At 40.9% G+C, this 12,811-nt stretch overlaps 1 protein-coding gene across 4 annotated transcripts in view; it reads left to right on the forward strand.

The window, feature by feature from the left end:
* Positions 1-12,811, forward strand: part of NETO1 (neuropilin and tolloid like 1) — a 411,708-nt gene that overhangs the window by 67,209 nt on the left and 331,688 nt on the right. For all 4 annotated transcript variants that reach the window (XM_029590887.1, XM_029590888.1, XM_029590889.1 and 1 more), the window contains exon 4: positions 5,094-5,342. In XM_029590887.1, the coding sequence (XP_029446747.1) occupies positions 5,094-5,342 (249 nt within the window). The remainder of the gene's footprint in view (positions 1-5,093; positions 5,343-12,811) is intronic.

Raw genomic sequence — 12,811 nt, forward strand, 5'->3', positions numbered from 1 at the left:
AATGTAAATGCACTTTACCCATGTAAGTGGGTGTTTGAAAATTGTTACAATATATGTCATTAAATTGTCTTTATGCTTACCAGTGTTTACATGGGAAAATTACTTTTGAAAATTAATATGAAAGTATGTTACATTTACATGCATAACCTCTTTGAAAATTCACCTGACTGGTTATATAATACTAATACAGATTTTTGTGTACCCACATACATGCATATATGTGGCCATGTGGTGTTCTATGAAAGTTATTCACTATCAGATGTCAATAAATAGCATTGCATCCATTACTAATGATACACAGCAGTGGACAATGGGCAGGCAGTTGCTTAGTCTTTTAGCTTTGCTTGTGATCTCAGAACCCTAGGGTAGCATTTTCAGATATTAGATAATAATATTAGTTCTGGAAAATGACTTCCAGTATAGCCTTTTTGCCTGTTGTGCATCTGACTCTCTAAGCAGGAAGAACACCTATAGTGATAACTGCACGATTTGTTGAAGTGTTAAGGGGTCTCATTTTTCTTAGAGTGACAAAGTTGGAAATCACAAGGGTTAAAATAAGGATGTGCATTTGTTGAAACAAATGGGAAAAACATAACAAAAGTACACATATTTATTTCTTTTGTGTCCTCCTGAAATGAATGGAAGGTGTCCCAGAAATAAAACAAACATTCTTCATCCCATTCATTTGTTTTTTATACATTTCTATGGCCTATTGAAGTCTGTGGCCACATACTGAAGAAAAAAAAGTAACTGTTATCAATGGCAACCAGCTCTTGCCTGTGCAACCTCTCTGCCTTATCAAAGCCAAAGCAGGAGAAGCTGGCAGAGGACAAATCATGGTACATCATTTTTTAAAGAACCTATAGCAGCACTCTGGAACAAGAATGCTGATGTCTTCCCACTGTAATGTGTGAGCATGTGCAAGAAGCACATCCTCTCTAGATCCTCATAGAGAAGCATTTGCTACGAGAAGCTTTCTGAAAGATTAATTTAAAAAAACAAAAACATATTTTGGATTTGGCACTGGTAAAAGGCTACTTCTAATCTTCTCTGTGCTGCAGTGGTCTCATTCACTATACCGGGAAGAGAGAGGCAGTGCAGTGCTGCTAGGGTAAATATTTCTCTTCACTGGGGGAGGATCAGGGTGGGGGTGTGGGAGACAGTGTGGAGATTGCATTTGTGGTAGTCCTAGTGATTTTTTTGTCTCTGTCTGGACACTAGTGATGTGAGCAGTGCATGCTGAGAAATTCAAGAGAAGTCTTACCAGGCTGCCAGTTACATTATTAATGTAACAGTTTTCTGTGTATGTAGTCAGTCAGCTCTAGTACATACAGCAAATTTGATGGTATATGTGCGACACAGCTTTCTATATAGTGAGTGCTACTGTGAGTGCTGATATGGTTGCAGTAGCATTTGAAATATCCAATCCTAAGTAGGTACTGCACTTCAATACATTCTACAATATCATGAAAAATGAGGGAAGGGAATATTGGCAAGGTTGCCGGCTTTGACAGAGGCAGCAAAAAAAAAAAGACAATCCTGCACCTAATTTAAAGTGGGCCATTTTTATGTCCAGAATGGCAGGAGAGGAAAGCAGGTCAATGCAGAAAAAACTGAAATTTAGAAAGCCTGTGCCACCATAGCCAGTTCCTCTCTGTCTTGTTTTGGAGCAGAGGGGAAAGTCATCCAGACTGGCATAAGCAGGGCAGGGGTAGCAGAAATGCAATGTCCCAAACCAGCAGTGTTCTCCTGTTTGGTTCTTGCTTCTACGTCAGTAAAGGTATTATTTGCACCAACTGATTTGTTACACATGAAATCCATGGCAGACCCCGGCTCGGCCCCCTCACTTTGCTACAGTATCTCTAGCTCCTGGTTCCACCTTGCTGGTGGTGCTGAGCCATCAGCTCCGTGCTCGGGCCTCCCCCATGCCGCTGGTCCTGCTGCGGTCCCTCATGTTCCCGGTCCAGCCACCGCTTCCATTGCTTTTCGTTGGGCCTCTATGCATGGCCCATGGAGGGACACTTCCTCTTGGCACCGCACCCCTCCCTAGGCACGCTTGCTTCAGATTTGCTTAAGTAAGGACCATGGTGGGAACCTAGCCTCAGCCCCAGATGATGACATCAACAGAGCTATTGTATTTAAGCGCAGGCTCCGCTTCCTAGCTTTGCCTGTTATTATTTGTGATAGTTGTGGATGGATCCTTGGGCCAGTGGCAGATGACCACGCCCTCTGGGAAAGATCACGAGAGGGACCACCAGTCAGGCTCAGAGTTGGAAGACAGACACACACAAGTTCTTTTATTAAACAGTTTTTGAGAACCACCAGAGGTGGCAGTAGTGAGCTGGAAGAACCCGGCTGGGCTGTAGTCCCTCAGGCACTGGAACAGCGATCCCAGGAAGGCTGAGCTGTAGAGAAACTGAGATAGTGAGTAGGCAGACTATGCAGAGTTCAGGAACAGAACCTTGATGTTAACACTCACACTGTAGACTCTTAGAATAGCCCATGAGCTGGAATGATGTAGGCCCTCGAGGAGCGAGTACTAGAGATGTGCATCGTTTCTTGTGTTCATGTTGTTCTTCGTTTTTCGGCCGCCATGGAAAATGATGTTTTTTTTCGGTTCAGGTCTTTTTTTCGTGAAGGCTCAACATGCGGGGAACGAGGGCTGGTAGTGGTGAAGCTCCAGCTGGCCTCTATCCATCAGCCCACTCCGTCTACTGCGGCCCAACACGATTTAGAAGATAAATCTTGTATGGGAATCTCTGAATCAGATGTTTAAGAGCTAGTAGCTGAAAAGAATTGGGGAAGTTTATTCAGTAGTGTCTAAGTCTCAAGCTCAGTGATAGGGGAGAGAGATAATAATGACAATGCTGAGATTAAGCCCAGGAAGAGCAGGCAGTGCAGGCAGAGAGCATAAGTGATGCTCCTGGTATTTTTCTTCAGAGTCCACCTTCTACCTCTACTCCAGGGCCAACATCAGCCTCCAAGAATGTAGAGAATCATTAGCTTTAGAATCAGGGGAGAGTGCCAGCATTAGCTGAGAACCCCTTCTGCCATTCCAAGTAAAAACCAGATGAAAAGGATTGAAAACGGGAAATCTTTTCCCCAAGCTTTACCCAGCCATGCATCCAAAATAGAAACCCACCATAGAGGGAATGGGGTGATGTTCTGTAGCATTGTCCGGTGGAAAGAGGCAGACAGTATCTAAAATTATTATGATGAGCATTCCATATCTTTTATGGTTTTCTACTATTAAGGTAGATTTTAAAGGGGCCACTCGCGTGCCCATAAATGTGTTTTCTCGCTGCACACAAAAATGCACGCTATTTTATAACCTATGCACATTAGTTATAAAATATTCTCCAAGTGTACATGTTTGCACTCTGCAGCTGTATGCATATAAATACACATGCCACTTTGCTACTGCTCCTTGTTAGGTGCAGGAGTCTGTTGAACACTGAGAGCTTTATAGGGCTTAGCCTGATACTCTATGGGGCAGATTTTAAAAGCCCTATGGGGTAGATCTTAAAAAAGTATGCGTGCGCGTACTTTTGTTCGTGCAACCGGCGCAAACAAAAGTACACCAGATTTTATAAGATACGCGCGTAGCCGTGCGTATCATATAAAATCCGGGGTCAGCACGCGCAAGGCTGCGCAAAATCAGCAGCCTGCACGCGCCGAGCCATGCGGCCTGCCTCGGAGGGAACTTTCCTTCCGCGTCCCCCCACCTTCCCCTCCCTTCCCTATCTAACTCACCCTCCAGCCCTACGTAAATCCCCCCCATACCTTTGTTGTACCTTTGTATACTAAATTAGAACAACGAGCAAATTACTGATTTACCATCATTCGCTTTGCTGCCTGCCTGCCTTAAAACATGTTTGGCTCCATTGCACCTCTCCTAAAATTCCCCCTGATCCACGGCTGTACTTTCCTGTCCTCACTATTTGATTTTTCGCAAGCTTGGCCCATAAAGTAGCAGCTCACTTTCCCCCCAGAATCCTTATCCACTCAGGGCTAGGGAAAAGTGGGCGAAAACTCCATTGGAGAGGGTTGCCAAGGCGCTTGATCATCATACTTGTTATGCTAAGGTGCAGTGTATAAGCAGCCTTTAAGGTGAATTTTTAAAAGGCCGACACACACATTAATTAGGGGATGTGCAAATATATCAGGTTTGCTTGCACACAGCAGACATTAAAAGCTGCCCTGATATGCGTGTAAATGCCACAGCACGTGCACATCACAGAAGTTTACAAAAAGGGGCAGAGGTGGGCGCGGACTGGGCAGGGCATGGGCATTTCAGGGAGTGAAGCTAAGATGTGCATGTAAATACTTAGGCCTCCATGCCAGTCTGAAAGTTATTGTTCCGGTTTCTAGATTGAGAACAAACATAGGCTAAAAATAAGTAAACATCTGCTTTGTTGATTCCTTTCCATACATCAGCATGCTTTCCTTATTTATTTATTTATTTTATTTAAAATATTTATATACCGTTTTATAAAATGAGTTTTTGTCAAAACGGTTTACATAATTAAAATAAAGTTTTTCAAAGAAAGTCAAATTAAAAATAAGTTAAAATATACAAAAATTAGTCAATAGCTAAAAATTTAGCTTTAAAAAAAATAAATCAAATTAATTACTCAAAAACAAAATAATAAGAATATGTTGCCATGGACTTCCTATCGGGGGGAGGAAGGGAAGGAGGGGGGGAAGGGGGGGGGTATGAGAAAATATTGCTGATCATACTTTTGTTCTGATAGTACATTGTATGAAGTTTTCAGTTTTTCATTCAGTGATTACCTTCAGGATCTTGGTTCCTCAAGAATAGCCGGAAAAAATACATTTTTTTACAAGTTGCAATTTTTCTCTGTTAATGAAAAGACTGCATTTAGTTTAGTTTTTTTTTTGTTTTTTTTTTGAATGGGGTATCAGTTTTGCAAGCAATTGTGTTACAGAAGTGTCTGATTCACAGCGGACTTAATTGCTTATCACTTCTAAGTATATATAAAAAATGTAATTTTCAAAGAAAATAAAGCATGCAAAATAATTAAGATTGAAAGCATTAGTAACTTAATATCGCTTTTATTTTTTGTCTTTAGCTGCTCCCAGACAATGCATTGAACTACACTTTGATGAAAAATATTCTATAGAGACTTCCTGGGAATGTAAATTTGACCACATTGAAGTGCGAGATGGACCTTTTAGTTTTTCTCCAATAATTGGACGCTATTGTGGACAGCAACAGCCACCTTTTATAAAATCTAGTGGCAGATTCCTCTGGATTAAATTTTATGCCGATGGGGAACTAGAATCTTTGGGGTTTTCTGCACAGTACAGCTTTATACCTGGTGAGTACAAATATGTTTTTTTTCTTTCTCGTACACATTCTTTCATCTTTTTTTCTTTTACTGTGATGAGGTACATTGTTTAGTTACTGCTGCAGTTTTACTAAGTATTTGTGTAATAATTTTATAATGGTGAATGTCATACTTAATGTGAATGAAAACGTCATAAGGAAAAAAAAAATCATATTGTTAAATGGGCTTTTCTGTTTTATCACTTACTGCTCAGGAATTATATTAATGCTTGTTTATGATCCAGGTAGATAATTTGAAAGATGAGTGCTGTTTTAATAGATGGCATTTTAATGAAATTTTACAGTGAGGTACATAAATAAAAATTACTAAGGAAATATTAAGAGGTGGAAAGATCAATGCTTTCCAGCTGGTAACAGTCTAGTACATCTGGATTTCAGGTCATAAAATCAGCCATTCATTGACAAAGAAGAAAGTCCTATAATATAAATAACTTTTCTTTATCATTTTCATTTCTTTTATAATGTCATTTCCTCTGAACATTGAAATGATTATTCCTCCCTCTCCCCTAGAAGCATGGTACTATAGTATAGCTTGTCCATAATCCAAAATTGACTTGCACACTACTCTAAGGTATAAACAGTGCACATACTGTAAGTGTAATAGGAAGATGCTGTTATACTTTATTTGTATTGCCTAATAAGTTAAATATGGGGTGCAATATTCAAAGTATTTCTGTGGGCAAAATGGTGCATTATCCACGGAAATGAGCTCATTGATTATTGCCCTCCCTGAACGCTGGCAAAATTATACACAGTTTTCAACAGTGTTATTTATACTTTTATCCTCACACTGTGAAGGCATTCCCGGGGGGCTGGTGGGAAAAGGCAGAGAATGAAAGTATGCATAGTTGTTGTTTTTTTTGTTTTATTTATTTTTATTTATTTATTTACAATAAATGACCTAGAGAGAAAGCAGGTGCAAATCTCTGTTGATAATTTTCCATTAGGCAAATTATCAAAGCAAAACTGCTGAAGTAATTTTGCTTTATTATTTATTAGTGCAAACCCCATTCGTAAAAGTACCTTTGGAGTTTGCACCCACAAGGATACTTTTGATATTGCCCCCAGCTTTTGAATCCATTCTATGAGAACATTTTTTTGTGCAAAGTTATGTTAGAATTTTGTATTGCCAATCAGGAGACCTGGTTGTAGCTCTTGGTTTCATGATCATGAGGATCAAGAGCTTGGAATCTTTACATCTGGACTGGAAACACCTCTGAATTAGCACTCGCATCTATGATTGCAGGAGGAGGGATGAACAAACTGTTGTTCTTTAGACAAGACTTAGCTGTTGTCAAAAGAGAAGCATTGCAATTATCTGTGGGAGAAAGAGTCTCCCATAGTTGGCCTATGTGGGGAAAAAGAAAGAACAGAAAATCAGTTTCATTGTTGATGCTATATGTATTATACACAGGATTACATGGTATGGAAAGTTCAAGATGGTCACATTTCCCATGATTCTCCTAATGTTAGACTAAGGAGACTGGCTTTGCTCTGTAGATCTAAAAGATGCTTACACACACATTTTCCCATATATCCCGAGCACAAATGGTTTCTCTGATTTGTGTGGGATCCACACACTTCCAGTACAGAGCACAATCATTTGAACGCTCATCAGTTCCCCACATCTTCGTGAAGTGTCTAGCTGTAGTAGCAGCACACCCCAAATGTGAGATTTACCTATTCCCTTACCTAGACAATTGTCTAGTCAAGCGCAACTTCAGATCAGACCTGAGAACATTAAATATATGTTTGTTTTAAGTAATATCTAAATCCTTAAAAATAATGACGTCAGATATTGGTAAACTGTCCTTTATTCAGAATGGCTAAAACCAGGAATACAGCCTTTGCCTTAAAGAAAATAAGAGCATACCTGACAATTCGTTTTGTAAGCACTACCTCATGTTAATCGCTTTCTAAAAGTGCATAAAGAACAAAAATCTCTACCTGTCAAGATATGTCTCTTTTTATAACTGGGTTTCATCATTTGAATAAATAATGTTTTTTTAACCAAGATTTTAAAGAATGCATACTCTCTTTTTTGTGAGTTTTATACTTATTGTATTGGGCTGTAGATGTAGGTATTTGACTTAACAGGATTACTACATTCTAATTTTCATTGTATTTCAAATTCTTTAAATAGTCATTGCTTCTTGCTGGATATATAGTAATATAGTAGCTGATGGCAAATAAAAACAAAATGATCCATCAAGTCTGTCCATCAAGTTGCTTATGGTAGTAACTGCTGCTTTATGCAAGTTACCCCTGTGCCTTCTGTTAAGGATAGTAATTGCCACTCCATGCAAACTGCCCCATACAGAAGGTACTACACCTAAAGTTAATATAGTTTACCCTAGTTCTTCATTCCTGTGCTGTAGCTTCTATACACACACTGAGGTAGATCTTAAAAAAGTACACAAACGCGTACTTTTGTTCTCGCAACCGGCGCAAACAAAAGTACACTTGGATTTTATAAGATTCAAAAGATATGCTCTTTTGCATTTCAGTATTGTTATTGTCTTCACTACTTCTTCTGGGATGCTGTTCCTGGCATCCGCCACCCTCTCTGTGAAGAAATATCTTCTGAATGTTAGTTCACAGTTGACCCCCACCCCTGGAGTTTCATATTATGACCCTTAGTTCTGCAGTTTCCTTTCCAGTCTTAGCATTTATGGAATTCTATCACTGTTTTATTTAGGGACTATAGATCTTGGGCATGATTCATTTAAAATTGGGAAATACAAAAGTTTAGAGTAGAAAGATATCTACCGATTTCATTGAATAAATTATTAGTGCTGTTTCGCTCCTGGTGGTTTTTGGCTTCCAGAATGTGAATAGTGGCCAATATTGTAAAAAGTGATTTTTGACTGCTATATGGTGTGTTCTCAAACACTTCAAAAGCTAGTTGCAAAAGTTGAATAAAGATAGAACAGCCGATGAGAAAGCCCTTTGGTATTTTCCATAATAAGGTTCTTCTCCATCTCTACTTCTGACCCCAAAGGTTTATTCATGCACCTAGATACAGAGCATTGATTTTTCTCCCCAGGGACTTTATCACAAATATTTTGTATCTACTCAGAACAGTAGTATTGAGTAGTCTTACTTTAGACTGCATAGCTCCCATTATTTCCTATAGGAAGAAACATGTATTTGTTTATTGCATTTCATTTATCCCATGGAAACCAGACTATTTGGGTTATGGCACAACATATCCTTTTACTCTGTGACATGCAGTTCTGTTCACATCAGAGACAGCAGGAAGTGTGCAAGGCACAGCCTAGACTAGATGGCACTATGTCAGTCAATATATACACTGGCTGTATGGAAGGCAGTAGGTTACTTTCAGGAATAAGAATTATGAAGGCAGCATCTCTCTCTATTATGATATGATTGCTGGGGATTCAGATAGATGATATAGTGATGGAACCCTAGAGTGTGAAAGTTGCAAGTGTTATGCGAGTCTGTGAGGTTATAACCTTAGGGGCGGATTTTAAGAGCCCTGCTCGCCTAAATCCGCCCAAAACCGGGCGGATTTAGGCGAGCAGGGCCCTGCGCGCCGGGAAGCCTATTTTACATAGGCCTACCGGCGTGCGCAGAGCCCCGGGACTCGCGTAAGTCCCGGGGTTCTCCGAGGGGGGCGTGTCGGGGGTGTGTCGGGGGCGGGCCCGGTCGTCGCGGCGTTTCGGGGGCGTGTCGGCAGCGTTTTGGGGGCGGGTACGGGGGCGTGGCTACGGCCCGGGGCGGTCCGGGGGCGTGGCCGCGCCCTCCGTACCCGCCCCCAGGTCGTGGCCCGGCGCGCAAGAGGCCCGCTGGCGCGCGGGGATTTACGCCTCCCTCCGGGAGGCGTAAATCCCCCAACAAAGGTAAGGGGGGGGTTTAGACAGGGCCGGGCGGGTGGGTTAGGTAGGGGAAGGGAGGGGAAGGTGAGGGGAGGGCAAAGGAAAGTTCCCTCCGAGGCCGCTCCGATTTCGGAGCGGCCTCGGAGGGAACGGGGGTAGGCTGTGCGGCTCGGCGCGCGCCGGCTATACAAAATCCATAGCCTTGCGCGCGCCGATCCAGGTTTTTAGCAGATACGCACGGCTCCGCGCGTATCTACTAAAATCCAGCGTACTTTTGTTTGCGCCTGGAGCGCAAACAAAAGTAGGCTATTCGCGCTCCTTGTAAAATCCGCCCCTTAGTATAGGGGTTGAGGAATGCATTAAAAGGTGAATTTTAAAAATCCAGTGCACGTCAAAATTAGGGAATGCATGAAGAAGTCGGGCATATGCGCACTGATTGTATTTTAAAAAGTGCCCATAAATGCACATAAATGCCACAGTGTGTACATTTCAAAAGTTTTCAAAAAGGGGCAGGGCATGGTCTGGGCAGAGCATGGGCACTGGCATTTCGGGGCCTGGCTAAGTGATGTGTACGTAAATATTTACGCACCTTGGTACCGAGGTCCCTGCCATGTAACTTTACTTCTGCTATGGATGACATGTAAGTTATAAAATAAAAGGATCAAGCCAATTCTGAGGGGTTTAAAAGCTCTGGGGTAACTGGGGGTGTGTAGGCTATCAAACCAGGGGGTTTGGAGGACCTAAACTGTTAACTGGGAAAACTAGTGGATGAAATGGTAATCTGGGAATGGCATGGTGCACTCCCCTTTTAAAATCCCCCGACTTACGCGGTAGAAGCGAGATTAGGTGCACTTGTGCATCAAGCTAGGCTATTTTATAACATGCGCGCACATACACATGCAAGTCATAAAATAGCCATGTCCCTCGGCGCGGGCCGACTACACATGCACAAGTGGGTGCCTGTGCGCCGGTTTGAAAGTTACCATCCAAGTGCGTAAAGGAGAGATAAGTGGTTATTCATGTGAAAACTATTGATTCATCGAAAGGACAACTGTGAGTGAAGAATGAAGAATAGAGAGCATGTAGATAGGCTATTTTCCACTTTTCTTCTCATTTAGACACATTTTGGCCTTTTATATCATTAGTATCTAAAGACCAGCAGATTGTTAAGGCATTTGTAGTTTCTTTTATGATGTATTAAGAGTTTTCTTGCCATGTGTATGAATGCTGGGGTTTTCTCCACTGAGTAGTAAGAAGCTGGAGTTAATATATGTGTCAGAATATGCAAATGAGGTGGCACATTGATAGAAGTGTAGGCTAGCATTTTTTGACTTTTTGCTCTTAATTAGTGTTGACATTGTGCCCCTTGCACTCTCAATGTGGTTTTTCTGCTGTTTTCTGTTAGGGACCAATGTCACTAGAGTGACTTTGAATGTCGGATAAGGTATAATGAGGTTCATGTATACAGAATTGAAGCAGCCAACGCATTCTATGACTCACAGCAGGGCGTGCCTAAAATGCCTCATTATATACAAATTGTTGCTCTATTGGCCCCTATTCAGCCTCAGATGCCGTCTGGACTCCAACTTTGAATAATGATTAATTTTAATTGCTTGCCTGTACAAACAGCTATTTGCATCTGCTTCCATGTAACCTCAAAGTGACTGTATTGACATCCATGAAATTTTGTACAACTGAAATAGAAGTAAAAAGCATGTTTATACATTAATATCAGTGCAGAAAAAAGGCATGAAACCAATAATGCTTGCCTATATTCACACTGCAAACCTTTATAGCATTCCTTATTTCTAAATACAGTTCCAGGCACAGTTCTCCAAAAGAATCAAAGGGAAAAAGAAGACTTAAAAATATAAATAAAAGTCTTAATATTTTGCAAAGCAATATAGGTTCACATTGTTAGGTTTATTTTTTTTAATGAACAAAATAAAAATCTAAATACTTTCTCCTCATAAAATATTTCATTACCTATATTTACTTTTGAAGTGAACAAAACATTCCGCAGCACTACTAAAACTATATCAGTCACCAGACACTGTGGCCCCATATATTAATTAATGAAAGGTTGCTTGAGAAAAACAGGTTTTAACATGTTTTCCAACAGCTAAAAAGTTCAGATCCAATCTTGCAATTAACGGTAATGCGTTCTATAGTTTTGGGGGCAAAACATGAAAAAACATGGTTTCTTGTTCTTGTGCACCATAGGCTAGTAAGGGGAAGAATACACAGAAACGTTTTAGAAGCAGGTTTTTTGGAATCCAGGTTTAACTTAAGACTCCTATCTCCAGAGTATTTCATTCTGTTTTGTTTTGTTTTTTTTAATTAAGTCTCATGAGTAGATTCCATCCTTTTTTGGATATGAAGTCTTTCAAGTCTGCGATTCATCTGTTGGTTGACTCACAACTGGATTACTGTAATGACCTACGTATGGGCCTCAAGAAGTCCAGAATGCAGCAGCCAGGACAGTGCAGGGGTGTCCTATACATATACCTTCTTTTGTAATGCTTCATTCATTTCTGATTGAAATTGAACTGCATATAAGATATTGGCTCTTACATTTAGGGTGTTGAGAGATAATGGCCCTCTTATTTATTTATTTCATAAATCTGTCTGGTATTCTTCATTATGCTGATTGCAGTCCAACCAAGGGACTTTATAGTTCATGCCCTCCTTTATGGAGGTGCAGCTTGCTAAGGTGAGAGCGAGGGCCCTTTCCATAGTGATCCCTACACTCTGAAATAAGATCCCTCTTGAGATTAGACAGGAACGGATTTACCAGTCATTTGCAAGAAAGTGAAGACCTAGCTCTTCCCTTGAATGTGAGAAGAAATCTTTAGTTTTTTGGGGTTTAGTCCTATCTTAATCGTGTTTGTTTGTACTGATGTTTTGTTGTTTTTGTGTGTTTTATTTTTGTTTTATTTTCTGTTTTTATTATATGTTGTATTCTCCTTTGGGCAGTTCCTTGATCAGAAAGGTGGTGTAGAAAAAGAATTTAAAAAAGAAATCAAATAATTAAATAAATTAAGCTCTCCCTAGCATATAAACATTTAGACGGCTTCTCAAATACATATCCCCCCTCAATTTCAGCAATTTAAAAACTAACAGGTAGATTTTCAAAGTGTTGCTCATGCAATGGCCTGGGGTAGCCACGCTCCCTTGCTGATCGTGGGCACACCTCTCTACTACCTCTCCGGGAGACCCTGCAGGCCCACTTAAGACCAAGCGGCCCGGGTCCCTAAGGGCTACACCTGGGGGCACCTCGGGCTTCCAGTGGTGAAGCTCATCCTAGCCTCTGTCTCCTCCTGTGCTCCACCCCCTGGGGGCAGGTGCTTCCTGGTCCCTACCAGGCAGCCATTCTCCACTGCTCCAGGACAAGGGTCCACCTCCAAGCGCAACATAAACAGCCTTTCTCTAGACTCTATCAAATGTACATGCCTAACTGATGGTATGGTTAATAAATTTTGTGAGAATGATCTCAGCTGGTAAACAGATTGGTATATTTTCAGCACAGAACCAACACATTTAGAGACAACACCATGAATGATTCTGAACTCCAATACTACTATCTTAACTTTTATATGCC

Source organism: Rhinatrema bivittatum, chromosome 2 (genome assembly GCF_901001135.1).
Source record: "Rhinatrema bivittatum chromosome 2, aRhiBiv1.1, whole genome shotgun sequence".
NCBI classification, from domain to species: domain Eukaryota; kingdom Metazoa; phylum Chordata; class Amphibia; order Gymnophiona; family Rhinatrematidae; genus Rhinatrema; species Rhinatrema bivittatum.